General features: G+C 42.1%; 2 protein-coding genes across 6 annotated transcripts in view; both read right to left on the bottom strand.

Annotated features, from left to right (window-relative positions):
* Positions 1-2762: 2762 nt before the first annotated feature.
* LOC108424591 (zinc finger protein 239-like) lies at positions 2763-7062 on the bottom strand. Its single transcript, XM_017692721.2, has 2 exons — positions 6710-7062; positions 2763-5324 (listed from the first exon to the last, which is right to left on the bottom strand). Exon 2 carries the CDS (start codon positions 5188-5190, stop codon positions 4030-4032), a length of 1161 nt encoding a protein of 386 aa, XP_017548210.1. The 5' UTR covers positions 5191-5324; positions 6710-7062; the 3' UTR covers positions 2763-4029.
* A 1152-nt stretch (positions 7063-8214) lies between these two features.
* Positions 8215-24537, bottom strand: part of elmo2 (engulfment and cell motility 2) — a 31015-nt gene continuing 14692 nt past the window's right edge. For 2 of the 5 annotated variants that reach the window (XM_017692806.2, XM_017692807.2), the window contains exons 7-23: positions 24290-24459; positions 23095-23194; positions 21110-21261; positions 19914-19992; positions 18640-18675; positions 17460-17510; positions 17159-17281; positions 16844-16963; positions 16131-16235; positions 14678-14786; positions 13947-14083; positions 12849-13012; positions 12579-12691; positions 12055-12162; positions 11735-11817; positions 10199-10276; positions 8215-9842 (exon numbers count right to left, since the gene is read on the bottom strand). In XM_017692806.2, coding sequence (XP_017548295.1) covers positions 9642-9842; positions 10199-10276; positions 11735-11817; positions 12055-12162; positions 12579-12691; positions 12849-13012; positions 13947-14083; positions 14678-14786; positions 16131-16235; positions 16844-16963; positions 17159-17281; positions 17460-17510; positions 18640-18675; positions 19914-19992; positions 21110-21261; positions 23095-23194; positions 24290-24459 — 1929 coding nt within the window. In that variant the 3' untranslated portion in view covers positions 8215-9641. The remainder of the gene's footprint in view (positions 9843-10198; positions 10277-11734; positions 11818-12054; positions 12163-12578; positions 12692-12848; positions 13013-13946; positions 14084-14677; positions 14787-16130; positions 16236-16843; positions 16964-17158; positions 17282-17459; positions 17511-18639; positions 18676-19913; positions 19993-21109; positions 21262-23094; positions 23195-24289; positions 24460-24537) is intronic. The other 3 variants (XM_017692808.2, XM_017692809.2, XM_017692810.2) reach the window with 3 other exon arrangements.

Here is a 24537-nt window from a genome sequence, read left to right as displayed (position 1 = left end):
TTAAAATAAAGAAGCAAGGAAAAACAACCATTCATTGAAGCAGAAAAGTCTTTAGGACCTTTTTAAAGGAGAACAATAAATAACTAGGCACAGCAGAGGTCCATGAAGTCCATCCTGTGTCACAGCTCAGTCCAGTGGTTGTACTTTAATGGATAGCAATGTTCTCCTGGCTCACATTAGGGTCACCCCAGTCCAGCATCTTTGGTGGATGATCTGCTCACAGTGTGACCACAGTTCAGCCGTCCGATCTGCAGTGAGTGAGTCACTTCTTGATGGAGAAATGTTCATTTAGACTGCGTTCTGTGTCTTGTAGAACCTCATGCACACAGCAGTTCATGCTGTTCTGAAGGTCAAATAAGGATCAACACTCTGCTGTATAATAATTACACAATCATCACACAAGAAAGAGAAAGTCAGGACCTGTTTTTCTCACACTGCTAACAGCTAGTTTCATTAGAACATAGTTTGTGTCCAAAAATATCCAAACAGCCCACTTTAGTCATGGCCAGGTTACTCTGTTAGCTAGAACAGTGCTTCTCAGTGGTGGTCCTGGACGCCCACTGCCCTGCACATTCAGCATTCTCCTTTATTTTTAACCAAAGAGACTGAACACAGGGGCTTACCTGAGCTGAAGCCCAGAGATGTGTAACTAGACCCACAATCACTTGTAGCACCCCCAACATGTTCAAGTGCCCCACTTCAACTCAATAAGAGGCTGTTAATGGGCAGATTAGCTGGATCAGCTGTGCTGGAAGTGGGAAAACTAAACCGTGCAGGGCAGTGGGCCTCCAGGATGAGCACTGAGAAACACTGGCTACCAAGCTGTGAAGTACATTTTTATTATTATTATTTTTACCCGATTTTCAAAGGCAAAGGCTCAGGCCTATGATGAGCTGTATGAGAGGCTGGACAGTAAAGAAGGAGTAAAGGACTTGTATCGTTTGGCTAAACAGAGAGATAGAGCTGAAAAGGATGTACAGCAGGTTAGGCTGATAAAGGATAGAGAGGGAAATGTACTAGTGAGTGAACAAAGAGTGATGAGTAGACGGAAGGAGTACTTTGAAGAACTAATGAATGAGGAAAACGAGAGAGAGAGGAGGACAACGGGGGGAGAGATAGTGGATCAGGAAGTGCAGAGAAGGCAGCTTTAAAAAGGATGAAGAATGGAAATGCAGTTGGTCCAGATGACATGCCTGTGGAGGTATGGAGATGTTAAGGAGAGAAGGCAGTGGACTTTTTAACCAGGTTGTTTAACAAAATCCTGGAGAGTGAGAGGATGCCTGATGAGTGGAGAAGTAGTGTACTGGTCCCCATTTTTAAGAACAAGGGTGATGTGCAGAGCTGCAGTAACTACAGAGGTATAAAGTTGATGTCCCATACCTTCATGGTGTGGCTAAGAGTTGTTGAAGTAAGGCTAAGGCGAGAGGTTCAGATCAGTGAGCAGCAGTTTGGTTTCATGCCCAGAAAGAGTACCACAGATGCAATTTTTGCATTTAGAGTTTTGGTAGAGGAGTACAGAGAAGGTCAGAAGGAGCTGCATTGTGTCTTTTGGATCTAGAGAAGGAATATGATAGGGTGCCAAGACAGGAACTGTGGTACTGTATGAGGAAGTCAGGTGTAGCTGAAAAGTATGTTAGGGTGGTGCAGGACATGTATGAGGATAGTGGGACAGTGGTGAGGTGTGCAGTTGGAGTGACAAATGGTTTCAAGTTGAAGGTAGGTTTACATCAGGGATCAGCTTTGAGCCCCTTCTTGTTAGCAATGGTGATGGACAGGTTGACAGATGAGGTCAGGCAGGAAGCTCCATGGACCATGATGTTTGCAGATGACATTGTAATCTGTGGTGAGAGTAGAGAGCAGGTGGAAGAGAATCTGGAGAGGTGGAGGTTTGCAATGGAGAGGAGAGGAATGGAGATCAGTAGAGACAAGACGGAATACATGTGTATGAATGAGAGGGAGGCAGGTGGAAAGGTGAAGATGCAAGGAGTAGAGGTCGTAAAGGTGGATGACTTCAAATATCTTGGGTCAACCATCCAGAGCAATGGACAGTGTAGAAAAGAGGTGAAGAAGAGGGTGCAGGCAGGATGGAGTGGGTGGAGACGGATGTCAGGGCTGAAGTGTGACAGAAGGATAGCAGCAAGAGTGAAAGGGAAGGTTTACAAGACAGCAGTGCGTCCAGCTATGATGTATGGTTTGGAGACTGTGGCTCTGTCTAAAAGACAGGAGGCTGAGCTGGAGGTGGCGGAGATGAAGATGCTGTGATTTTCGTTGGGAGTGACAAGGATGGACAAGATTAGAAATGAGCAGATCAGAGGGACAGTGAAGGTGGAGCAATTTGGAGATAAAGCCAGAGGGGCCAGGTTGAGATGGTTTGGACATGTGTTGAGGAGGAATAGTGGATATATTGGGCAAAGAATGTTGGAGATGGAGCTGCTGGGTAGAAGTAGAAGAGGTAGACCTCAGAGAAGGTTTATGGATGTAGTGAAGGTGGACATGGAGATGGTTGGTGTGAAAGTAGAGGAGGCAATGGATAGGGCAAGATGGAGGCAGATGATCCGCTGTGGCGACCCCTAAAGGGAGCAGCCGAAAGAAGAAGATTTTTACCCGATTTTCTCCCCAATTTTAGTCATTTCCAAGTCCACCCGCTACTTAGGACTCCCCCATTCACATGATGTCACCAATGCTAGGAGGGTGGGGCTAGCACAGGCTTCCTCCGAGTCTTGCGAAACCAGCCACCACTTTTTTTTTTTAATTGCCGCTAATGCAACATCACTGGACAGCGGAACATGCTCTGAGGCCAACCGCCAGATCTGTTACATCAGCTAACAGAAGCCTGCTGAATCACACACTGAGTGATGGGAGGAGAAGGGTGGCAATCCTACCCACCCGGAGAGAGCAAGGCCAATTGTGCTGTCTGGACGGATGGCTGTAGCATCACCAGGGATTGAACTCTCGATCTCCTGATGATGGGGCCAACGCTTAGACTGTTGCGCCACTCAGGAGCCCCTGGAGATGAATCTTTTAACATCATTGGAGTTCAGCACACTTGGAGGAAAACGCTAACCACCACTTCTGTTACGTTCACATATGGCCACATTGGCTAACATCGAGCTGAGTCATGTGAGGAGGGAGGACTATCCTACCCACCCAGACCTGCTATGTTCTCTTGGACTCCTGGCCATGGATAGTTGTGGCATCACTGGGGATCAAACTCCCTGCACCAACAAAGAGGCCTTGTTCAGACTGCCAGCCCAAACCTAATTATATCATATCCAGACTGTATGCAGCAAAAAACACAATATTCAATTTTTGAGATCCAAGCCACATTGAAGGCATTGGAGGTGGTTTGAAATGTGACTTCAGTCAGATTTTTACAGATACGTCTCAGTCTGGACATTCAAATTGGATTTTAAGTTATTTGAGTCAATCGCAACAAAAACAAGGTCAAATTCAAAGTAATAGAAGTGCTGGGGTTCAAGAAAAGCAACAAAGAGTTTTTCTTAAGTAGTTACCACAGCAAACCCAAGTCGATAGGCTGGTGATGTCTGGACACACAAATCTGATCTGATCACATGCAAATAACAGAGCAGACAGTCAACCCAAAGATCTGTTTTGAGAAACAAATCAATTTGTCTGCAGTCTAAACTCAGCCTTAGCTGCATCACTCAGGAGTCCAAAACAACTCGTCTACAGAGTGAGTTTGGCTGCACCCACTTCTGACACAGCTTGTATAATCTCCATAGAAAAGCACTGACCAAAAGAATGGGACACTCTGGAGCAGTTGCACATCATCCTAAGGTCACCATGCCCATGGCCAAGCATAGGCTAGAGGGGTATAAAGCCCCCAGCATTGGGCCATGAAGCCATGGAACTGGGTTCTCTGGAGCTCTATCCAATACCTTTGGGATGATTTGGAGTGATCAAGAACCGACCATTCTGCATCAGTACCTGACCTCACTAATGCTCAATCAAATTTCCAGGGCAATGTTACAACATCTAGTGTAAAGCCTTACAGAAGAGTAGAGGCTGCTACTGCTGCACACGCTCAGTATTACTACTCATTTCAGAAGAAACGCTGGAGGAACAGGCGTCTGCAGACTGTTGAACATACAGCTCCTCTGTCTTAGTGCACTTATGGGTCTTTAAAGTGTTAGAGGACCTGAAACTCTTGCTACACTCTGAACAGTGGTATGGCTTCTCGCCAGTGTGGATGCGCTGGTGTAGCTGGAAATTGCTGTGCTGATTAAAACTCTTGCCACACTCCGAGCAGTAATACGGCTTCTCTCCTGTGTGGATGCGCTGATGAGCTTGGAGATGAATGTTCTGACTAAAGCTCCTCCCGCAGTCTGAGCAATGATACGGCTTCTCTCCTGTGTGGATACGCTGGTGTTTTGTGAGGGTGCCTGCTTGTCTAAAGGTCTTTCCGCAGTCCGAGCAGCGGTACGGTTTCTCTCCAGTGTGGATGCGCTGGTGTAGCTGGAAATTGCTGTGCTGATTAAAACTCTTGCCGCACTCCGAGCAGTAATACGGCTTCTCTCCTGTGTGGATGCGCTGGTGAGCTTGGAGATGAATGATCTGATTAAAACTCCTCCCACAGTCTGAGCATCGATACGGCTTCTCTCCTGTGTGTATGCGCTGGTGTTTTTTGAGGGTACCTGCTTGTCTAAACGTTTTTCCGCAGTACGAGCAGTGGTGTGGTTTCTCTCCTGTGTGGATGCGCTGGTGCAGCTGCAGATCGCTCTGTCGTTTAAAACTCTTCCCACAGTCCGAGCAGCGATATGGCGTCTCCGCCATGTGAACACTCTGGTGTTTTTTGAGGGCACTTCCATCGCTATAGCTCTTCCCACACTCTGAACACAAGTACGGTTTCTCTTCTGTGTGGACACGATGGTGTAACTGGAGATGACTCTGCTGACTGAAGCTCCTCCCACACTCTGAGCACTGATACGGCTTCTCTCCTGTGTGGATGCACTGGTGTGTTTCCAGATGCTCTTTTACATTAAAATTCTTTCCACAGTGTGAACAATGATATGGTTTCTCTCCCTGTAGCTGCAGATCACTTTGTGAAGTGGAACTCTTCCCACACTCCGAGTGTTTACTGGTGCTCTTCTGCCTTCGTCTGCGAGATGAGTCCGCGCGGAGAGCACCAGAGGACGTCTGCAGAGCAGCTGAGCTTCTTTGAGGCTGCATATTCTCGTATATGATTCCTCCTGATTACAGCAGTGAGGCTTTTGCCTCTTGCTGACCTCGCTGGTTTGTTTGTGCTCTGTAGGAAAGTGAACACTAAGACCAGGAGGAGACTTCTAACCGGACATCATGTGTTCCTAGAGGAGAGGAAAAACAAAATATTCAAAACGTAAAATGTAACAAAAACAAATTAAATTCACTGTTGGAAATCACCCAATACCAATAATCCTGAAAAATAGTAAAATAATAAAATAAAGCACTACTCCACTACTGCCTTTACTGCTCTGTTCTGAACTCACTGAGACCTATCAGAGGAATGTCTGGATGGATGTTCCTCTCACTCTGAGCCTCTACAGCCCTCAAGCAGAACTAAACATAGTGGGTCAAATGCAGAAAACTCAGATTGTTTAGCCCTACAGGTACAAATTTACCAGTGTAGGTTCTGAGAATCAGACAGGAGTTCCAGTAGCAGCTAACTTAACTGAAGCAGCATGAGAGATTAGAGGAAAGTCCAAACCTGTGGTGTCCTTTCTACAGTTAGATCAGGAAACCGAGAACAGCTACAAATCCGTGGTCACACTTTTTGTCGTCAGTTCCACTGCTGTACTCTACCTGAGCACCAACATGGAGTTTGGCAGAACTTAAAACTCCTCTGTTGTGGACACCTCTGTTTAAACTTGCTGTAACACCAGTATCGTGTGGGAGATCAAACCTCTACCACGCAACCTCCTCATACTGCCATGGGCTCTGTTGTTCAGCAGTTAACGGATACAGTGAGTCAAACAGGGTCCAGAGTGTTCTAGGTTTGGGTTAATAACTACATTATGCTGTACTGCACTGTCTGATGGAAAAGGTCCACTGGGATTAGACAAAAAAAAAAACTTCAGAACAAAACTTGATACTAGTCACTGCTGCTGTTCCATCTGCCTCCCTAGTCTCGCTGGAATACACCAACAGGATCTCGTATCGAGAACATCTGTGGACGACCGCAAGACATTTTTGGCTGATTGGTGGAGGAAAGCAGACTTATTAGGGGGTGGGAAAAGCTGAACATGAAGTTTCTAAACTAACCCATAGCACTCACAGGAGGGGGCGCTGGTGCACTTATCGTCAGACGAGCCTGTCGTTAGCGTACGGATGTAACGTCTGCGTAAGTTAGCACGGATGCAAACCCCCGAAAAAAAACAATCCTGAATCTCCAGCTCCAAAAACCTAACAGACTGTTCCTCTTTACTATAACCGAACTGCTTTATTCAATCAACACGCAATAGATGGTATAAAGGATATTAGTATCTCTTTATTTTGCTGCCGTTTTCCCAACATTCACACACAATTAGCGTTACACATTTTATATTCGTTTTGGATAATATATGAACAGATTTGAGCTTTCCACGTTTAACGACATCATCTTTTTATACACTATACTGTTTTCTTACTGGTTTGTAAAGCAAATAAACTGATAAAACACACAACCTGAAATACCTGTATATAAATAAAGGATCTCTAACTGAGGAGCTCCTACCTAAAGCAGAGCAGATCTTCTGCTTCTCTTCTGCTGGATCAGCGCAGACCTTCTGCTTCTCTTCTGCTGGATCAGCGCAGACCTTCTGCTTCTCTTCTGCTGGATCAGCGCAGATCTTCTGCTTCTCTTCTGCTGGATCAGCGCAGATCTTCTGTTTCTTTTCTGGTGAATCAGAGCAGGTCTTTTGCTTCTCTCCTGTTCGATTAGAACAGATCTTCTGCTTCTCTTCTCCTGGGTCAGGGCAGAGTTTCTGTTTCTCTGCTGATGGATCAGAGCAAATCTTTTGTTTCTGTTGTATCTGATTATAAGCTGCTAGATCTTCTGCTTCTCCGCTGCTCGAAGGTTGGATGTTGGAGATCCACAGCTGAAGAATTAACGCCTCCTGGTGGGCTGCACGGGCTTCACACCGGAAACACGTGGTCACTGAGTCTAACATAGCCCCGCCCCTTCATTGTGATTGGATAGTGGCTCAGAAGAGCTCTCCGCTGATTAGTCAGTTTAGAAGACTCAGCCTGAAGTTCATAACCGAGATTATTGATCTTAACATGTAATTGATAAACAACTGAGATTAATTGCTGGCGATATTATTGAATATGCACTGATTGAAACAGAAGGGCTCTAAGAGCGGCTCTGCTAACGCTGCTAAACTGAGAATCAGACGGAGATAAAAGCTTCACTCTAAACAGGGACAGAGCGGATCGAACGCAGTGAAGAGTGAATGTTGAAGCAGAACGTTCTTCTAATCTGACAGCAACTGTTTATAATACACCGATGAGAACAGAGCGACTTTTTAATGTCCGTTTCACTATTAAACAGTGATTTGATGCACAGCACTGCCTACAGGACTCCATTACTGTCAAAATAAAATCCCTTACTCCCCAAACGTTGCCATCTAGATAACAACAGAGATGAAAGATGAACAATTTTATAAAATAAAAAGAAAAACAACAATCGTGTTGCACTGCAGTCAAACCTATTTATTTCCATAAAGGACAGTACTACTGATTTTTTTGTCATAATTGCTAAGTTTCTTTGACGCAAGACGTTAACTTCTAAAAGTTCAAAGAAGCTGTTTAACTTCTAAGCGTAATGTTCGTTACATTAAAGTGGATTTTAAAAAATGTTTCTGATTTCTGCTCCAAAATTAAAACACCTGTTATATTAATAGCAGCAGCAACGTTGACTGCAGGACTCCGTTACTGTCAAAATAAAAGCCTTCACCCATCAGACGGCACATTCTGGAGGACAGTACCATAACAGTCTATAAAATGAAAGGTCAAATACAAAAGCAATGAGTAAGTTTTAAACTACAATTATTACTCAATACATTTTTATTTTTACTTTATGGAGCATTGTCCACTATTTTCCCCATCATCAATCTAAAATAGTAAGTTTTCTTTGCCTCACGATGCCCTGCATGCAAACCTCCATTGTTACTAGTTAAAAATACATTTAAAAACATTAAAAATGAGTGAAACTAAATGAAGAAATATTAAATGATAAAATCTGTTTTAAACTTTGTATTTATTCACACAAACTCAGTTGTTTTAATAAGGCATCACACTATATACAGACATAGAAATTTTATATATTATACAATGAATACCATATTTCAGTTACGTCTCCACTAACATGTCACTCACTACGACTACAAGCCTGAATAAAAGGTATGGTGAAGTGAATCCTTGCTAATGCTATAGTGGTTACAGCTCTGTCTTGGGTAAATGACTATTTCTTCTAACTGTTATAGACTCTGCTCTGTACAGTTAGTAGAATCACACTGTTGCCATAAAAACTGTATTTTTCTAATATAAACTCAGAGGAACTGATCAGCTTAGTGTGAAAAACACAACACAATACAAACAGAATAACTGATACTGCTGTAGGTATTATAAATGAATTCTGAATATACTTCTTTTTAGCCTCAAAGCGCACCATAAACATTCAGTTTATTTTAGTGTCTGCAGAAAACACAGCATTCAGTACCAACAGGCCAGACCTCGACTCTTTTACTCTCACCTCTGCTTTCCTTTGAACAGCATCTACTGCTTTACTTAATCACAGCATTTACAAAAATATAGACTATTTTTAATAACAAACCTCAGTAGGTTAGTGAGCCGACGGGCCGACAGGGAGTACAAAATTCACTAATCAGTGAAGGATAATGTTAAAAGCACTGGTTAATTAAACAATGAACTCCTTAATTAATTATATGATGCAAAATTAAGAGTTTAAAAGTGGTGGCACAAGAGTTAGCAGATAACTGCTTAAAAATCACCAGTTCAGTATTAACATTTTGTCAGTATTTAGTGCCAGTGTGTTAACACACCATGTCTCCAGTACATCAGTTAAAACTTCAGGCAATGCCTGTGTACCTCCACTGTAAAACTCATTCAATTTCCTCTATTAAATTTTAATTAATTAATTAATTAATTAATAGAATAAGTTACTACCATATTTATGATTGTAATGAATGTAAAATAATTTGATTTTGGCTACAGAAGGCACTGATCTAATATCAGGTAACATTTTTTATGAAGATTTGTAGTTTCAAAGAAGAAATCTCATACTGATATTGGCCAATACTCAAAGTTTCAACGTCAGATCGGTATCAGTATCACTGATACTCAAGGTTTCAGTATCCGATTGGTATCCATACTGTAGGTTTCAATATTGGTATTGTAAAATCGTACCGTCTCCATTATTGACTTATGGAAAAATCAATTAGCAGCAACGATCCTGATCATTTTCACATCATCCATAACAGAAATGTACAAACAGCAATGATTCAGAATCAGAACTGAAGAGCCTTCCAGAATGAACAGTGAACAGTGAGTGAGAAACGCAGTTTACAGTCCAAACTTTCATCAGTCAGTATAGAGCAGAGCAGATCACTCACACTCACACTCTCACACACACGCACACGCACACTTTATCCGTAGTTGTAGGTGAAATTGTAGGTGCTGGGCTCCTTGGGCACAGGTGGCGGGGCCTCAGGGATGGTGATGTTCTCTAGGTCGAGGAGGCGGAGCTTCATCTCCATGCTAATGAGTGTGTCAAGGTCGCTACGCGTGAGGTCACTGCCCATCTCTCTGCCCAACAGCGCACACAGTCCGTCCGTCCAGATACAGTACTGATCAACACAATGACCGCAACAAATTACACAAACATACAGGACACATCAGATACAATCAACACCTTATCTATACACATTATCACAACACAACCATCTCCATACGCATCCCTACACAGCTGAAATGAAGGAGGTACTGAGTTACAGTTTGTTTCTGTGCTTTTATGTTTGAAGAGCAGGTTTCCTTCACAGGCAGTAAAGTTTATGTAAACTAATCTAAAATGTTCACTTTGTACAGACTTGTTTCGTCTGATCACTATGCGCCGTTACCACCGTTTCCATCAAACTCCTTGTATATCATAATCTTCAGACCTGTGCTCTGTGCCATCACACTGCCCTGCTCTAGTGAGACTCACCTCATATTTGCTGGGTGCCACAAAGTTGAGAGCCTCATCAGGATCATAGAGGATGGAGAACGCCAACTCTAGAACCTCCTAAACAATAACCACACACAAACACACACACACATACACACACACACACACACACAAAACAACACATTTAACTGTGTTATTAATATGACACAGCACTGCTTACAGAACATGGACTGGTCCAGGGTGTATCCTGCCTTCTGCCTAATGACCGTTGGGATAGGCTCCAGCACTGCACCCCGCGACCCTGAGGGAGGAGCAGCTTAGAAAATGTATGTGGGTGTGGGTGTGTGTGGGGGTGTGTGGGGGTGTGTGTGTGTGTGTTTACAGAACACTGAATCCGATTGTTACCTCCACTCTGTAATCAAGCAGTTAAGTTTAAATGAGAAGGTGAGTAAAGCTATGCTGGAGGGGATTAGATTAATCTGGAGAGGTTCTCTAATCTGAGAGTTATCTGCGATGTATATTGTAGCTTTTGTAGATTGTAACTTTGACAAGTCTGCTCAGCAACTTGTGAAAAATACAGCGGCACTGCTATGGTGACTGAGGTAACAGACAACATAGGACCCCAAATATAAGGGGGGTTTCACACAGTAATAATTCTGGACAGTAACAGCAGACCAGTTCGAATTGACCTAACTGTAATGTAGGACTGATGATGCTGACTACTAAAAATGGAGCTCTTGGGACAGTTCTTCTATCCTCAGGTTCAAAACAGGACTGTGATCTACATTTTGCTGATTTTTTTTACTGATAATGAAAATGAAATTTCTGAAGATGCTTCATACAGAGCAGTGTGATTTTTGACCTGCTGGGCATCTTCTTTTTACTAGCCTTATGCCACTGTACCTCATATTAAAAGGGGCCTATTAGGCTTTTCCAGTTTTTCCCTTTCCTTTAGTGTGTTGCATCTTTTTGTGCATGTAAAAGTTCTGTAAAGTCACAAAGCTCAAAGTGCCCCCCAGAAGGAGAAACTCTCTTCCACAAAAAACACTTTTTTTTTGCGGATCGACTCTGGATCAAACTGATACGTCAGAACCGACATCCCTGGAGAAACAGCTACAGCAGAGTTTACAGGTTTGTGTAGTGTAGTGGGGAACCCTTCTAAACTGTAGACTGGGGTTCAATCCCCGCCTGAGTAAACACCCTACACTATATCAATAAGAGTCCTTGGGCAAGACTCCTAACACCACCTTCGCCTTCCAGTGTAAAATGATCAAACTGTAAGTCACTCTGGATAAGAGCATCTGCCAAATGCCGTAAATGTAAATGTAAATACAGCTGCTCAGGAGAGAAAGGTCTGTCTGCAGACTGCAAGACAGGTGCGGAAAGCACAAGGGCAAAACTGCTCTAAAGGTCAACATGTCAGAACATGGGTGAGCTGACCAATCAGAGCCCCCTAGGCTCATCAGGAGGCGGGGCTTGAAGACACAGGAGCTCTAACAGAGCATTTCAGACCGAAGGTGAGTATTGTCCTCATACTGTTCATCTCTAATGTGTTTTTGGTTTTAGGTGATGTACCTTGTTCTGTTTCAGTGCACTTTTCTCCTTCATGTGTGGACAGTCCTTCCCAGTCACCACAGATTTAATATCGGACACTGGGACTGTAAGAGAATGAGAACAGAATCCTAAAGAGAGAGAACCCTAAAAGGTTCATGCATTTAATTAACGTATTAGCTTAGTGCTAACATACTACTAGAATCTCATAGGGGTGCTAGCAGAAACACTAAATTTTGATATTGATTCCCAAACTAAAGGTATGGCTCATCACTGGACATAATCACATCTGTACCATAAGTAAAATATGAACTGTAAATTACATTTTGTCATAATCCACTTACTTTTGTCTGTCAGCAGCTCAAAAGGCACCTCGCCTTGTGGAGACTCATCAAGATCACCATAGTGCAGAACTTTATGGTTCAAAGAGAGACGACAGAACCAGAACTTCTCTGAGGGAGAGGAAACAAAGTAAGGCTGAATCAGAAATACAGATTAAGGATAAAAGACAGATTCATTATCCATCTGAATATCTGAGCTCTTCTGAAATAAAGAGTTTATGCTGCAGTAACAGCCTCTACTCTCCTGGGAAGGCTTTACACTAGATGTTGGAACATCACTTTTGATGATTTGATTGAGCATTACTGACGTCAGGTGCTGATGTTGGATGGTACTACTCCACAGCCTAATGCTGGGGGCTTTATACCCCTCTAGCCCACGCTTGGCAGTGGACAGAGATCTTAGGATAATGTGCAGCTGCTCCAGAGCATCCCATTCTATTGGTCAGCTTTTCTATGGAGATATGAATTTCTAGGGCTGTCTGGATACTTCTGGATGTGTAGTATACATGTCCAGTAGGTGCTGTTACCTTGTCTTCGACGGTTTCCCAGCTTGCGAAAGCAGCTTCCCTCACACAGGCGGTTCAGCCTCTGCTGTTTAATCAGCTCCAGAATCTCAGGCTGGATTCGCTCACGGAGCTCACTGACCAAAAACCACAGAAGAGATCATTCAGCAAGGTTCTGTTAGTGTGGAAAGGCCTAAAGAACTTTTTAAAACCTATAAACTCCTTCTTGTCTGACTCCAGCTCTAGACAGAACAGTGAGTTTTTCCTTCTAAAGAGCCTGAGCCTGTTACTCACATAATGGGTGCAGACTGGAAGTCGTCTTGGCTCATTCTCTCAGACTGGCGCAGGCGGAGGATCTCGGAGTAGCTCAGGCTGCGGAGTTTACTCTTCAGCTGCTCCAAAGACGATGGCTTCATAGCCAGAGCTCTGGTGATCTGCTCCCGCACCACCTGCATCACCTGAACGCACACACAAACGCTGCATTATGGCACTCTGAGCATTCTTCTGCTCAGCACAGTACAGTGTGGTCCTGATCACACATTCTGTCATCACTTCCACTTCACACCTGAGTACCTGGGCTGAACTCTGTGACCCTACAGGGCACAGACAACTGACTGGGAATTGTCCCCTGTTGTCACTCTGAAGAACACCATCTATACAGAATCTCCTAAAACAGAAACCTAACACAGTAAATGATAAATCCAAGTGTAAAGCTTCCCTGCCATTTAATGTTTACACCAGCATTATGAGAGAAATTATGTAAATCACATGACCTCCAGAGACCAAAAAGAAAAATTCAAGAGAGTGGCTTCTTTAATGGAAATATCTGCTTGGTAATACAGTTATCCAATGAGCCAAGCATGTGTCAGCACTTTTCTCAGGACTAACATTACCCCTGTATGTCCTAGTGTTAAAGCCTGTGAAGCTTCTACTCCAGACTTTTAACAGACTTTTTTCCTGTAACTTCACTGTCTGGAGCCAGAATACTGTTAATAATAATAAATAAATAAATAAACCTGAAGCCGCTACTTTAATGTTTATACTGTTTTCTAAGGCCTCATCAAGCCAGTCTAACATTGTTTTATAAAAAACACACTGAAGTTCAGTCTAGTTTATTCAAATGTTTCAAACTGTACACCACTGTTCATCACGACCTACAGAAAGTTCAGCCTGTTGTCTTACAGGTCACACAAAGTTCACTGTGACTGAAGGTGCACGGCACACAGACTTCACTTTGCTGACGGTACAGGACTTCATAACACCATAACATAACACCTCCACTGAACTACACACTGCAGTAGAGAAAAACATACAGGCATGTAACCATGGTAACTGCTATATTTCTGTCAGATTTGTCCTGTAGACCTTTTGTGTGCAGTAACACATGCGCACCTTGTTGAAGTCCTCAGCTGTGGCTCTCATTTCTTTCCAGGTCTTGTTCAGTAGCTGGATGCAGACACAGAAGAACTCCTCCCAGGCTCGGTCGTGAGTGAAGAACATGGGGTGATAGTCATTGCAGCCTTCGTTTGCTGCAGAGACACAATGAAATCATCGTACATCACCGAACATCATCCACATAATCACTAAGCACGTACCTCTGCTCCTGTTAAACTGATGATCTGATAAGAACGGCAGAAAACTGAACAGGGAGTTTCTTAAAACAGCCTTAGAACTAAACAGACACTCTATATTTGATTGTGAACTAAATATAAAAAGATTAAACTCTAACTACATTTGTATCTATTTAAAATTTCATTAAAGCTCTTCTGTGAGCTGTGATTCTCTCATCTTCGTCACTCTAAACTCCAGAAGCTGATTTTGTATCTTTCGTATCTCCTACTTTGATAATTAATATAAATAATTTCTCTCCCGTTACAGGTTAAGTTACATTTTTCTCACTTTAAAGATGTGTGTTCATTAGAAGATAAAATAAGTAACTTCAAAGCAGAAGCAGTGCTTGCTCATCAACTCAATCAATGAGTGGGATGTTATTTTTATTGATCGGACCCTAATTTTTACACAGCTGTGATCTTGGTTCACAAAAACGTGTGAAAAAGAGGTGAAAAGTCTCAGTGTAATTCAGCTTCTTTGTGGTTCCTGGGAGAGTAGATCGGAGCACTTACGCAGCTCTCCAACCTGCAGGATCTCGCACAGCATGCGGGTCAGCTCGATGGCACAGCGGCCGAATGGACACTCATGTTTATCTTCACGACTGCTGTTTTCCAGAACGATCTGAAATAACACACAAACACAAGAACAATACAAACAGCAGCAAAAAGCAGTATGTGAACCTTTTGGATTTACTGAGCTTTTACAGAGTTTTATTACTCAGGTTTCTTCATCACAGAAAGTCAGGAAGTGAAAGAATGTGCCAAATCAAATAACAAAAATTATAATCATTCATTAAGTGAAGATCAATTAAATATTTACAGCTCTGGGGGAGAAACTAAGTGAACCCTTGTATCTGAACCTGGTCGATCTTTTTTTGGCAACAATAATTCAAGTCAAGAGCTTCCAGCAGCTGCTGATAATACTTGCAAAACATTTAAGGAACGTTCCTCCTTTCAGAATTGCTTTAGCTCATCCATACTCTTCAGGTGTCTGGCATAAGCGACTCACACAGCATCTCTACTGGGTTAAAGTTAGCATTCTGATTAGTCCCCAAATCATGATGCTCCCACCCATACTTCACTTCACAGTACTGAGTGTTCATCCTGAACAATTCAGCTTTACTTTTATTAGTCCAAAAACATTTTCCAGAGTGTTCTAGAGAGTGAAGGCAAACTTCAGGCATGGATAAACCTTTTTTTTTTTTGAGAGCTGCAGCTTCACAGCTTCCTCTGTGGTGTCCTGCCATGGACATCATGTCTTTTGAGGATGTATGGTAGACTCAATAAAAGAGAGGCTAACCAGTTCCAATGCTTCCTTCAAGCCTTTCCTTTCATTCCTTCGAGCATTCTTTTTTACTTCACAAAGCATTCTGGGTTGTACCTTTGGAGCTATTTTGGTTGGGTATCTACTTCTAGGAAAAATTTATAGACAGTGTGTCTATCTGCAGACTGATGGATATCTATACTCTTTTGTGACTTTAATTCCTTTTTAGTTTTTTTTATTACTCTAAGATCTCTTATTTTGAGAGGCGTGGTTCATATCAGCAGATGCTTCATGAGAATAAAAAACTCAGAATGCTGAACTGGATAGCAAATACAAATAGTCAGAGCTCCAGTCTTACTTTACTGATTACCTCCTGACTCCAATTAGCTTTCTCTGAAGACATTAGTTCAGGGGTTCACATACTTTCTCCTGCCTACACTGAGTGTTTGTTTTGTAGTTTAAACAGATTGTGTTTTTTCCTTAGTGTAATTCAGATTTTAAGACAACATGCAGGTATTTCCAAAGGTTTCATACACATCATCGTACAATGGAGCTAACATTCTCCAATGACCTATAACCTTTGAGTTTAGCAGCTGACACTGCTGAGTTTTAGACTGTACACATTTTCAGTCAACAGCTCTGTAAAGCTATACTAAACTCAGAAATGCATGAATGTTATGCTTTATGAACAGATCTGCTCACTCTGATATAGGTGTCCTGGTGGAACTTGGCAAGGTAAAGCATGTTATCTAGAGCCAACATGCCTGGAGGAGTCTGAGTGAAGTCCATGGCGGGATTAACATGGTTCTGCACAAAAGACAACACATTACATCAGCAAACACAAAATAAACCTATTTTATATCAGAATTCTGTGACCCATCCTACAAAAACAAAAAAGCACTTACATATGAAAATTCGGTCACAGTTTATTTGGATGATCCCCTATAGATGCTCTACAGCTACTTAAGTCATTAACAACCTTTCTGGTGATCCAGAGTTGATTATCAACAACATTATGGTTAGGGTTAGGAGTAGATGCAGGTTTTGCCTTGAGGTTAAGGATAGGGTTAGGTTTAGGGTTAAAGATTAATAAACTCTTTCACACTGAATTTCAAGCTCAGCTGAATTTAATGGATATTTAGTTGAATGTTACTGAAAGGCAGACTGAGCATTTACAAAGCATCAACAGTGAACCATCTAAGTTACATTCAACTTCAAGTTCAGTGGCATTTAATGACTATTAGTTGAATGTTACTTAAATATATATATTGATCATTTACAAAGAATCTACAGTGGACCATCCAAATAAAGTGTTACCGAAAATTCTTTGTTTAATTACTTTATTCCCATAAAGTGTTGAACATGAGCCTGAGCTGAGTTGTGCTTTAGGAGAACTAGAGGGCGCCGTCACTCACAGTGAATCCTAACATCTTGTAGTCCTTGGTGTAAAGAGCTTTCCTCTTTTCTGTGCCGGTCGGATCATTCTCTCCATCAAACGCAATCCTGCGCAGCTCAAAGATGACATCTCTCTGAGCCTGAAGACATGGTGGGAGGAAACACGTGACGTCACCCACTGAAGCAGAAAGCAACTGATAGCTAAGATGGACATACCCAGTCATTCTCTAATAATAAAAGCACTTTATAATTGGAATTATTGCTGCAGATTTAGCAATGCACTCCATTAAATACAATGCAGAAAATCTGATTTTATAACTTCACAGAAACATCACCTGATCAGTGGGATCCATTTTGGTCATCATGCGCTCTTCCAGAAGGTTGAAGGTTAAAACCTGCAGGACATACAGTTGGTGCGCCATCTCAGCTTTGATTGGTCGATTGCCACGAATGACGTGCTGCATAAAAGAGTAAAAATAAACACTGTATATGTGATCTGATCTCCTTTTAGGTTGATCTGTTTAATCAATGAATGAGAATAAAACAATTCAATAGAGAACGTTTAAGAGGGCACTGCACGTGTGGTTGAATCCTGACTGTGGAAGAAGAGCTACTGCAAATAATAAAGACACTCACATTAAGGATGATGGATCTGAGGTGTTTCTGAGCCAGTGTGCTGGCCATTTCCTGCAATAAAAAACAAAAACACAAACAGAGAAAAATGCTTTCAGTCCCATAGAGCAGCTTGCTTTACTGTTCTCCATAAACCTCCAGTAACTTCCATACTCCTCCATAACCTTCCCTACTCCTCCAGAAGACTCTGTAAACTTCCACACTCCTCCCTGAACTTCCACAATCCTCTGTTATGACCCATTAACCTCATCAACCTCACCAACATATCCAACACTCCTCCATAAGCCTCCATAAACTTCCACACTCTTCCAGAAGACTCTGTAACCCTGCACCCTTCTCCATAACCCTGCACCCTTCTCCATAAATATAAAAGTAAATAACTTTAATAGTACCTATTTATATAGCATTCTTCATACATATAAATATGTCACTCAATGTTGTGACAGTGTGTTTACAGACAACAGTGTAAATCAAATAAGTAATGTATGGCAATAAATCTATAATCCACATAAAACTAAAAGAAAAGAATGGATATTTAAGAAAAGCAAAAACCAAAAATAATAATTAAGAAATCCCTAAAACATCATGAAAGAACATCAAGAAATCATGAAAAGAACGATAAAAATATAAAATATAAAAAACATATATAAAAATATACGAAAATTAAAACACCTGCCAATAGGACACCACACTGAAAATCTGATCAGACTCCATACCGACAATGTGATCAGACCCTGGACCGACAATTCAGATACCGTACTGACAATCCATCAAAAATCAGATACTGGATCAACAATCAAATCGGACAACAGACCGCCAATCTGATTATATTCCAGACCGGCAGTCTGATCAGACCCTGGACTGACAATGCCATCAGACACCAGACCAAGAATGCAATCAGACTTCAGATGTACACTCCAATCAGATACCAGACCCACAATCCAATCAGATGAAACAGTGGACCCCAAAATCCGATCAGATACCAAACCAACAATCCAATCAAATACTGGACCCACAATTTGATCAGTTACCAAACAGACAACCTGATCAGATAGCTGACCAACAACCAGAACAAATACCAGACTGACAATCCGATGCAAGGGCTGAGATCTGAAGCCATGAGCACTAGCAGGGGGATGTAATGACGTGAGGCTTCATGAGGATCGATGTGCTGGATACTCACAGTAAGGCACTGGTCCAGAGGATTAGTGTGCTCCTCCTGGGGGGGGTGGGGGTTGATGCAGGTGGGACAGTGACAGAGACAGAAAGTGCACTTACTCACACACAACCAATGGGACACTCATGCACAGATAAAAAAGCAGAAAGCGGAAATTAAGAGCTAAAGCGATTGAGCTTCTACACTCAAATGGTGATACTGCATTTAAGATTTAGCTGCTTTGGGAATCGAAGGCTTTCTGATTCGACTTTCTGAGCTTCACTCACTGCACTGAGTGTCCTTTTGAAGCTTCAAACTAATTTGGAAAGATAATTTAAAATCCATTAGTGTATTTTGGTGCAGAGAAGCACCACAAAGGAAGCTCATTGACCTTATTACTGCTAATATCATTAAATACCATAAAAACATTATTATATGTGGTAAATATTGATGTTAGCTTGATCAGAATTCCACAGCTCTACAGTAAGAGCAAGAGAAACACAGAGCAGCTCACATTTGTTATGACAAAATGAAAACAGAAGCCAGAACATAAACACAGTGCAGTGGCAGTGCAGTGACTGCACAACAACCCCGCAGAGGAAGCACAGTCGCTGCACAACAACTGCAGAGTTGCTGCATAGCCACTGCAGACAGGAAGCATAGTCGCTGCACAACAACTGCACATTAGCAGCACAATGATTGTGCAGTGTAAGCACAGTCACTTCACAGTGGCCATACAGTGAAAGAATAATGACGGCACAGTGGCGGCAGAGTGGCTGTAGTGATAACACTGTGGCAGTACAGTGACTGTGCAGTGACCACGCAGTGACATCACAGTGAGACGAATATAATTACAAAGGTGACAACACATTACGGTGATAGCACACTGATCAAAGACACAGCACAGCGATCAAACAGCATCACAAACGTAGCCGCGCAGTGATGTTCCAGTGCATGTGTTGGCATGAACTAATGTTTAATCCCCCGATTGAGTCTGGTATGTGGAGCATCGACCTGAAGCAACTCATCAATAACGTCACTGCTTTATCAGTTTATGAATACTGAGGGAGGTTAAAGTCTGTTTTTATCACAGCTGTGACCTGTTCTCAGCAGCTTGTGAGCAAGTTTGTGAGTCTGAGTCACAGTCACAACTGCAAAAAACATTTAACCCTGTAAATAAAGGAAGAATGGACGGAGAATGGATTAGGTGATGAAGGAAGAGAATGTGAATAACAGATGGCAGATACGCAGCTTGTGAATCCACCTCAGGTGTTTATGCGTGCATGTTTGTGTCTGTATACCTGCCGTCTGTCCTCCGGAGCTTTAAGGAACAGAGCATTAATGAGGGCAATGGCATATGTTTGGATCTCCTGATTGGACCTGAAACAGCACACACAGGCACAGTTAGAGGTATCTCGCTCTTTGGCTGCTCCAGCACTCAAAAGAGAACAGCAGACCAGATTCATCAGACTGTGTATAGTCAAATCGTGAGAAGAACGCATATAGCTTTACTTTTCAATAATTTCATCTTTGGCATATCTGGAATAACAAACTTAAGTTGACAGGAGTGTGCTGTATTTTAACACTATAAAGTTATTTAAGCTCTGGCCAGTAGGGGAGCAGCGTAGGACAGCCATTAGCTGCTTACCTTCTCTTAGCTCGTGTTTCTATGCAAACCTGATGAATCTGGTCCGATGTGCTCCACTTCACTTAAGAAATATTGCAAGCGTTTCCGAATAGTGATGCACTGAAATTTTTCACTGAAAGTAAAACTGAAAACCACAACTCAACTACAAGCCAATACAGTGAAATAAATAGTTCTTTTAATACAATTTGCTGACGATGCTTCAAAGGTGATAATCACAATATTTATTAAGAAAACAGAGAACTAGAGAAACTTGCTAAATAATATGATAAATTCAATATGGTAAAATTAGGAACAATATTTTCTTGGTTTGCCAAAGGCCTCTATAGCAGAATTGGCAGCATCTTTTATAAAAGAAAACACCTTATCAAGTTTCTCCAGAAGGTGGCGTTGTTAGAACAAAAGTCCTTTCAGAATTCATCATTTAAGGAGTAGAAACAGCCGTGACCCACAGCAGGAGTTCACGCTTTATTAACTGGTTTATTACCAAAAGATATTGAATAAAGTGCTATTTATGTGGTTTTCATTAAATTAGTTAATGGTAAGAACATGTGGGTTAAATTTACTGAACACAGCTGCAGGACTTTGAGTTCTGCTGTGGATCTGCTGAACACGTCTGGGCTGACCAACACAGGTCAGCACAGTGTTTATAATCACCTTCTCATTTTTCACTGACATTTCACTGCATATATTTTTCTTTTGTTCTTTCTTTCATTTAAAATGTTTTGGCGGTGAAATTTCGGTGCATCTCTAGCCGAAACGTACTGCTGAGCGTGTGAGTGCGTGAGTGAGAGGAAGAAGAGTCTGTGGTTCTATCAGTGTCTGCGTGTATGTGTGAGTGTATGTGCTCACACTTGCAGGTGTCCGATGAGCTGTCCCACGGTGATCTCCTGCGCTACACGGTGGTACAGGCTGTGACTGTTCAGTACCATGCTCTCCAGGATGGCCAAGGAGCGCTGCAGAATGGACACATCCACCATGGGCTGGTTTACGTAGCCTGCGATCTGAATATCAAAAATACCAACATACAACCAGAAATACAATTAATTTAAATACAACTATTTTATTTCTATACTGTAATGCACAGATATGGAGCCCAGGGACACAGTGACCGCACAGCAAATTTAGAGTTACACGTCTGACTGATGTACATAATAATAATTACTCACTTTCTAGATGATAAACTAAGTCGAAATAATGATACCTAGTATGTGAAAATAAGGAGTTATTACTCAAGACAGTAGAATTATTTGGTCGAAATACTGAGATAACAGGTCATTACATCGTCAAAATTGATTATTCAGTGCTGTCATAAACTGTGACAGATGTGTCCAAATAACAACATAGGCAGGCAAAAAAGCCAATCTTTTCACAGCGTTAAACAGCTCACAGTCAGTATTTACTCCTATAACTGCATATGTAAGTGAGGCAAAGGAGCAAAAGAGCAGTTCCACCCTTGTGATCTTGTTATGGGCACCTGTATAGAGACTCTCAGTTTCTCTGTGATGATGTAAAATGTCCTGCAGTGCTGGACTGAAAACATCTGTGAAGTTCACATTATCGTGTCTGCAGAAGTTTGATCTGAAGTGTTCAGCTGTATCAGGACCTCTCTGTTTCTCACAGGTCCGTTTTTGTTGGAGCGCCATTCTGATGATCTCCTGCCCATAAATGCACGCAAAACTGACGGGCAGTGACTGTTTATTTTGCATTTCAATCAAATGGCTCCTTCTTGTGAAAGTAGGTGGTTCGTGGTCATGGTGAGTGAGAAAATCCACCACAGGGAGCATTCAGACATGTAGCCCACATACAGTTACAGAAAACTGTTTAATATACACATTTTAACCCCAAAACTCTCTTATCTCAGAACTTCAGGTTGGTGGGAAAAGCTCTTGTTGAAGGTTATTTGTTACAAAGAATCTGTTCTGAATGAGGACAAAGATTATATTTCAGAAACAACAATTCTTTACCAAGTAACCTTCAACACTGGAACAGAATGAGAGAATATGAGAGAATATGAGAGAGAGAGAGAGAGAGAGAGAGAGAGAGAGAGAGAGAGAGAGAGAGAGAGAGAGAGAGAGAATATTCATAGATGAGCAACTAAGAAAACTCAGGGACAGCACTTGTTGTTGCCAGGAAACAAGCAGCCTACAGAGTGGTATTCGGAAAAAGATCCATGGGTCAAGCAACTGTTTAAAAATGTTTAAATTAAAATTGTTTATCTGAAACTCACCTAACAAAGTCTGAATACCAACAAGAAGTCACAAGAAAACATATCCAAAATTCCTGAATTGTGTCATTAAAACTTGAAATATGTAACAACCTAAAAGAATGCAGCATAGTTGGAAATACAGCAGTACAGAAGAGGTCTGTTCAGAATGTATAAGGTAATAATACAGAGTTATGATATCAATCTATACAAACTGATATTTTTCACCAGAGAAGAACGTTTCCTTCCAGCAACACTGAAAGTTTACACTTCTCCATCATTACACACAATTGTCAGCCAACAATGCAGTTGGGGAGTGGGGGGGGGGGGTATTCCGCAGTGAGGGGGATTATTCTGCTTTGGGGAATGGAGAGGGGAGTTTTACACAGTGAATGTGATTTAACTCTGCAGTGAGGGGGGTTTAACTCTGTAGTGAGGGGGGGGGGGGGGCGGTGCTGGGATTTTCACCTTTGCTGGCCTGAAGGTAGACCTTACTCACTTGGGTGTTCAAGCAGTCATTGACATTGAACCTGCATCATCTGGTGGTCAGTGAAGCGAAGCGTATGTAAACACTGTGGTGCTGTAATGTGTTCAGAGGCCATGGGAGATGATGGGAGATGTTTGTACATGCCTGTTTGATAAAGGACAGAGAGATCAGGTCCCAGGACACGATGCCATGATCCATCAGCTCAAGGAACGCTGTAAGAGTGAAGGCCAACATCTCCCCAAAACTAGAAAACAAATGGGAGACGGAATGGAATTTCAATAAGCTTCACACAAATGTGTTACACTGCTGATCAAAAGTTTAGAATCACTTGTCATTTTAATAGTTGCCGTTACAACTAATAAAGTGGAGATTAAAATACTCATTTCATTTTCGTCCACTAACTCGTCCCAAAATTTTTGGGATATTGACACCAAACCAACTTCAAGATGCTGAGTCTGACTGGGAGTGAAAAGTTCGTATGCCTCTTTTATGTCGCTGTGGAGGAGGGGGCATGGTCGAGCATCAAATGCAGGATAAAAAGCCGGTCATGCCAAACCAGCAGGCTGAGTAGCCCATAATATTCACCTGTGCTTTGTTTTTTTTGTTTTGCCTGCCTACTTACAGATGTTTCTTTTCTCAGTAGGTGGGCAGAGAGAGAAGAAGATGCGTGGAGACTCAAAAATTCCAGCAAAGAAAAGACTATAAAGTCCCAGCGAGTGTGCTCTTTAGTTTTGTATGCCGGCTGAAAAGCCAAGCGATCCCGTGTTGTGCTCTCTCACCAGCTACTCCCAGTGTTCCTACTCCTCCCAGCCTCACAAAGATCCCCACAGTCACCATAATAGAATTACATTATTAACAAAGTAGCAACCGTCGAGCAACATCCTAGCCAGCACCTTAGCAACCACCAACCGGTTAGCAACACCAGAGTAACCACCTGGAACAAACATCACAGCAACCCCCTAGCAACAACACAGCAACCAAGAGACATTCTATAGCAACCAGTTAGCAACACCAGAGCAGCCACCTGTTGTACCACTGCAACGACCAAGCAAGTATGATAAATTCTGGATTTTAACTTTCAGAACTTCATTCTTGATGTTCTACAGCTTCCACTATAGAATCCTCTACAGCTCTATTCATCCTTTTGGAGTCAACTAGCCTTCTGAAAAATGTGGATGTTCAGAACGAGCAGATCACAAATCAATTTACACATTTATTTGAAACCAGACTGGCTCTATATCACTGACAACAGACATTTTTAACTGTTTATCAGTTGTCTATAAACAGTTCAGTGAAGTCAGAACTCCTGAACTGATCAGATTAACAGCGTATGACTGACTGAGTGCCGCTCTCCACCAGCCGTGCCAGCGTCCCGATGCCCTCCATGTTAATGAATTCCGTGGCAAAGGTGGGATCCGCCGAGAGTTTTGCAAGCTCCTTCAGAGCCTCAAGACGGGCATCAATTCCATGAGATTGGATCCGGTCCAGGAGCTGCCGAGCTGCTCTCATCTAGAGCAAACAAATAAACAAAAACAAAGAGCAATGAGACATTCTGGATCACTGTGTGGAAGATGAAGATGCTTCTTA

The sequence above is a fragment of the Pygocentrus nattereri genome, chromosome 21 (assembly GCF_015220715.1).
Source record: "Pygocentrus nattereri isolate fPygNat1 chromosome 21, fPygNat1.pri, whole genome shotgun sequence".
In the NCBI taxonomy this organism is placed as follows: domain Eukaryota; kingdom Metazoa; phylum Chordata; class Actinopteri; order Characiformes; family Serrasalmidae; genus Pygocentrus; species Pygocentrus nattereri.
This window is presented reverse-complemented; position numbering and strand designations above follow the sequence as displayed.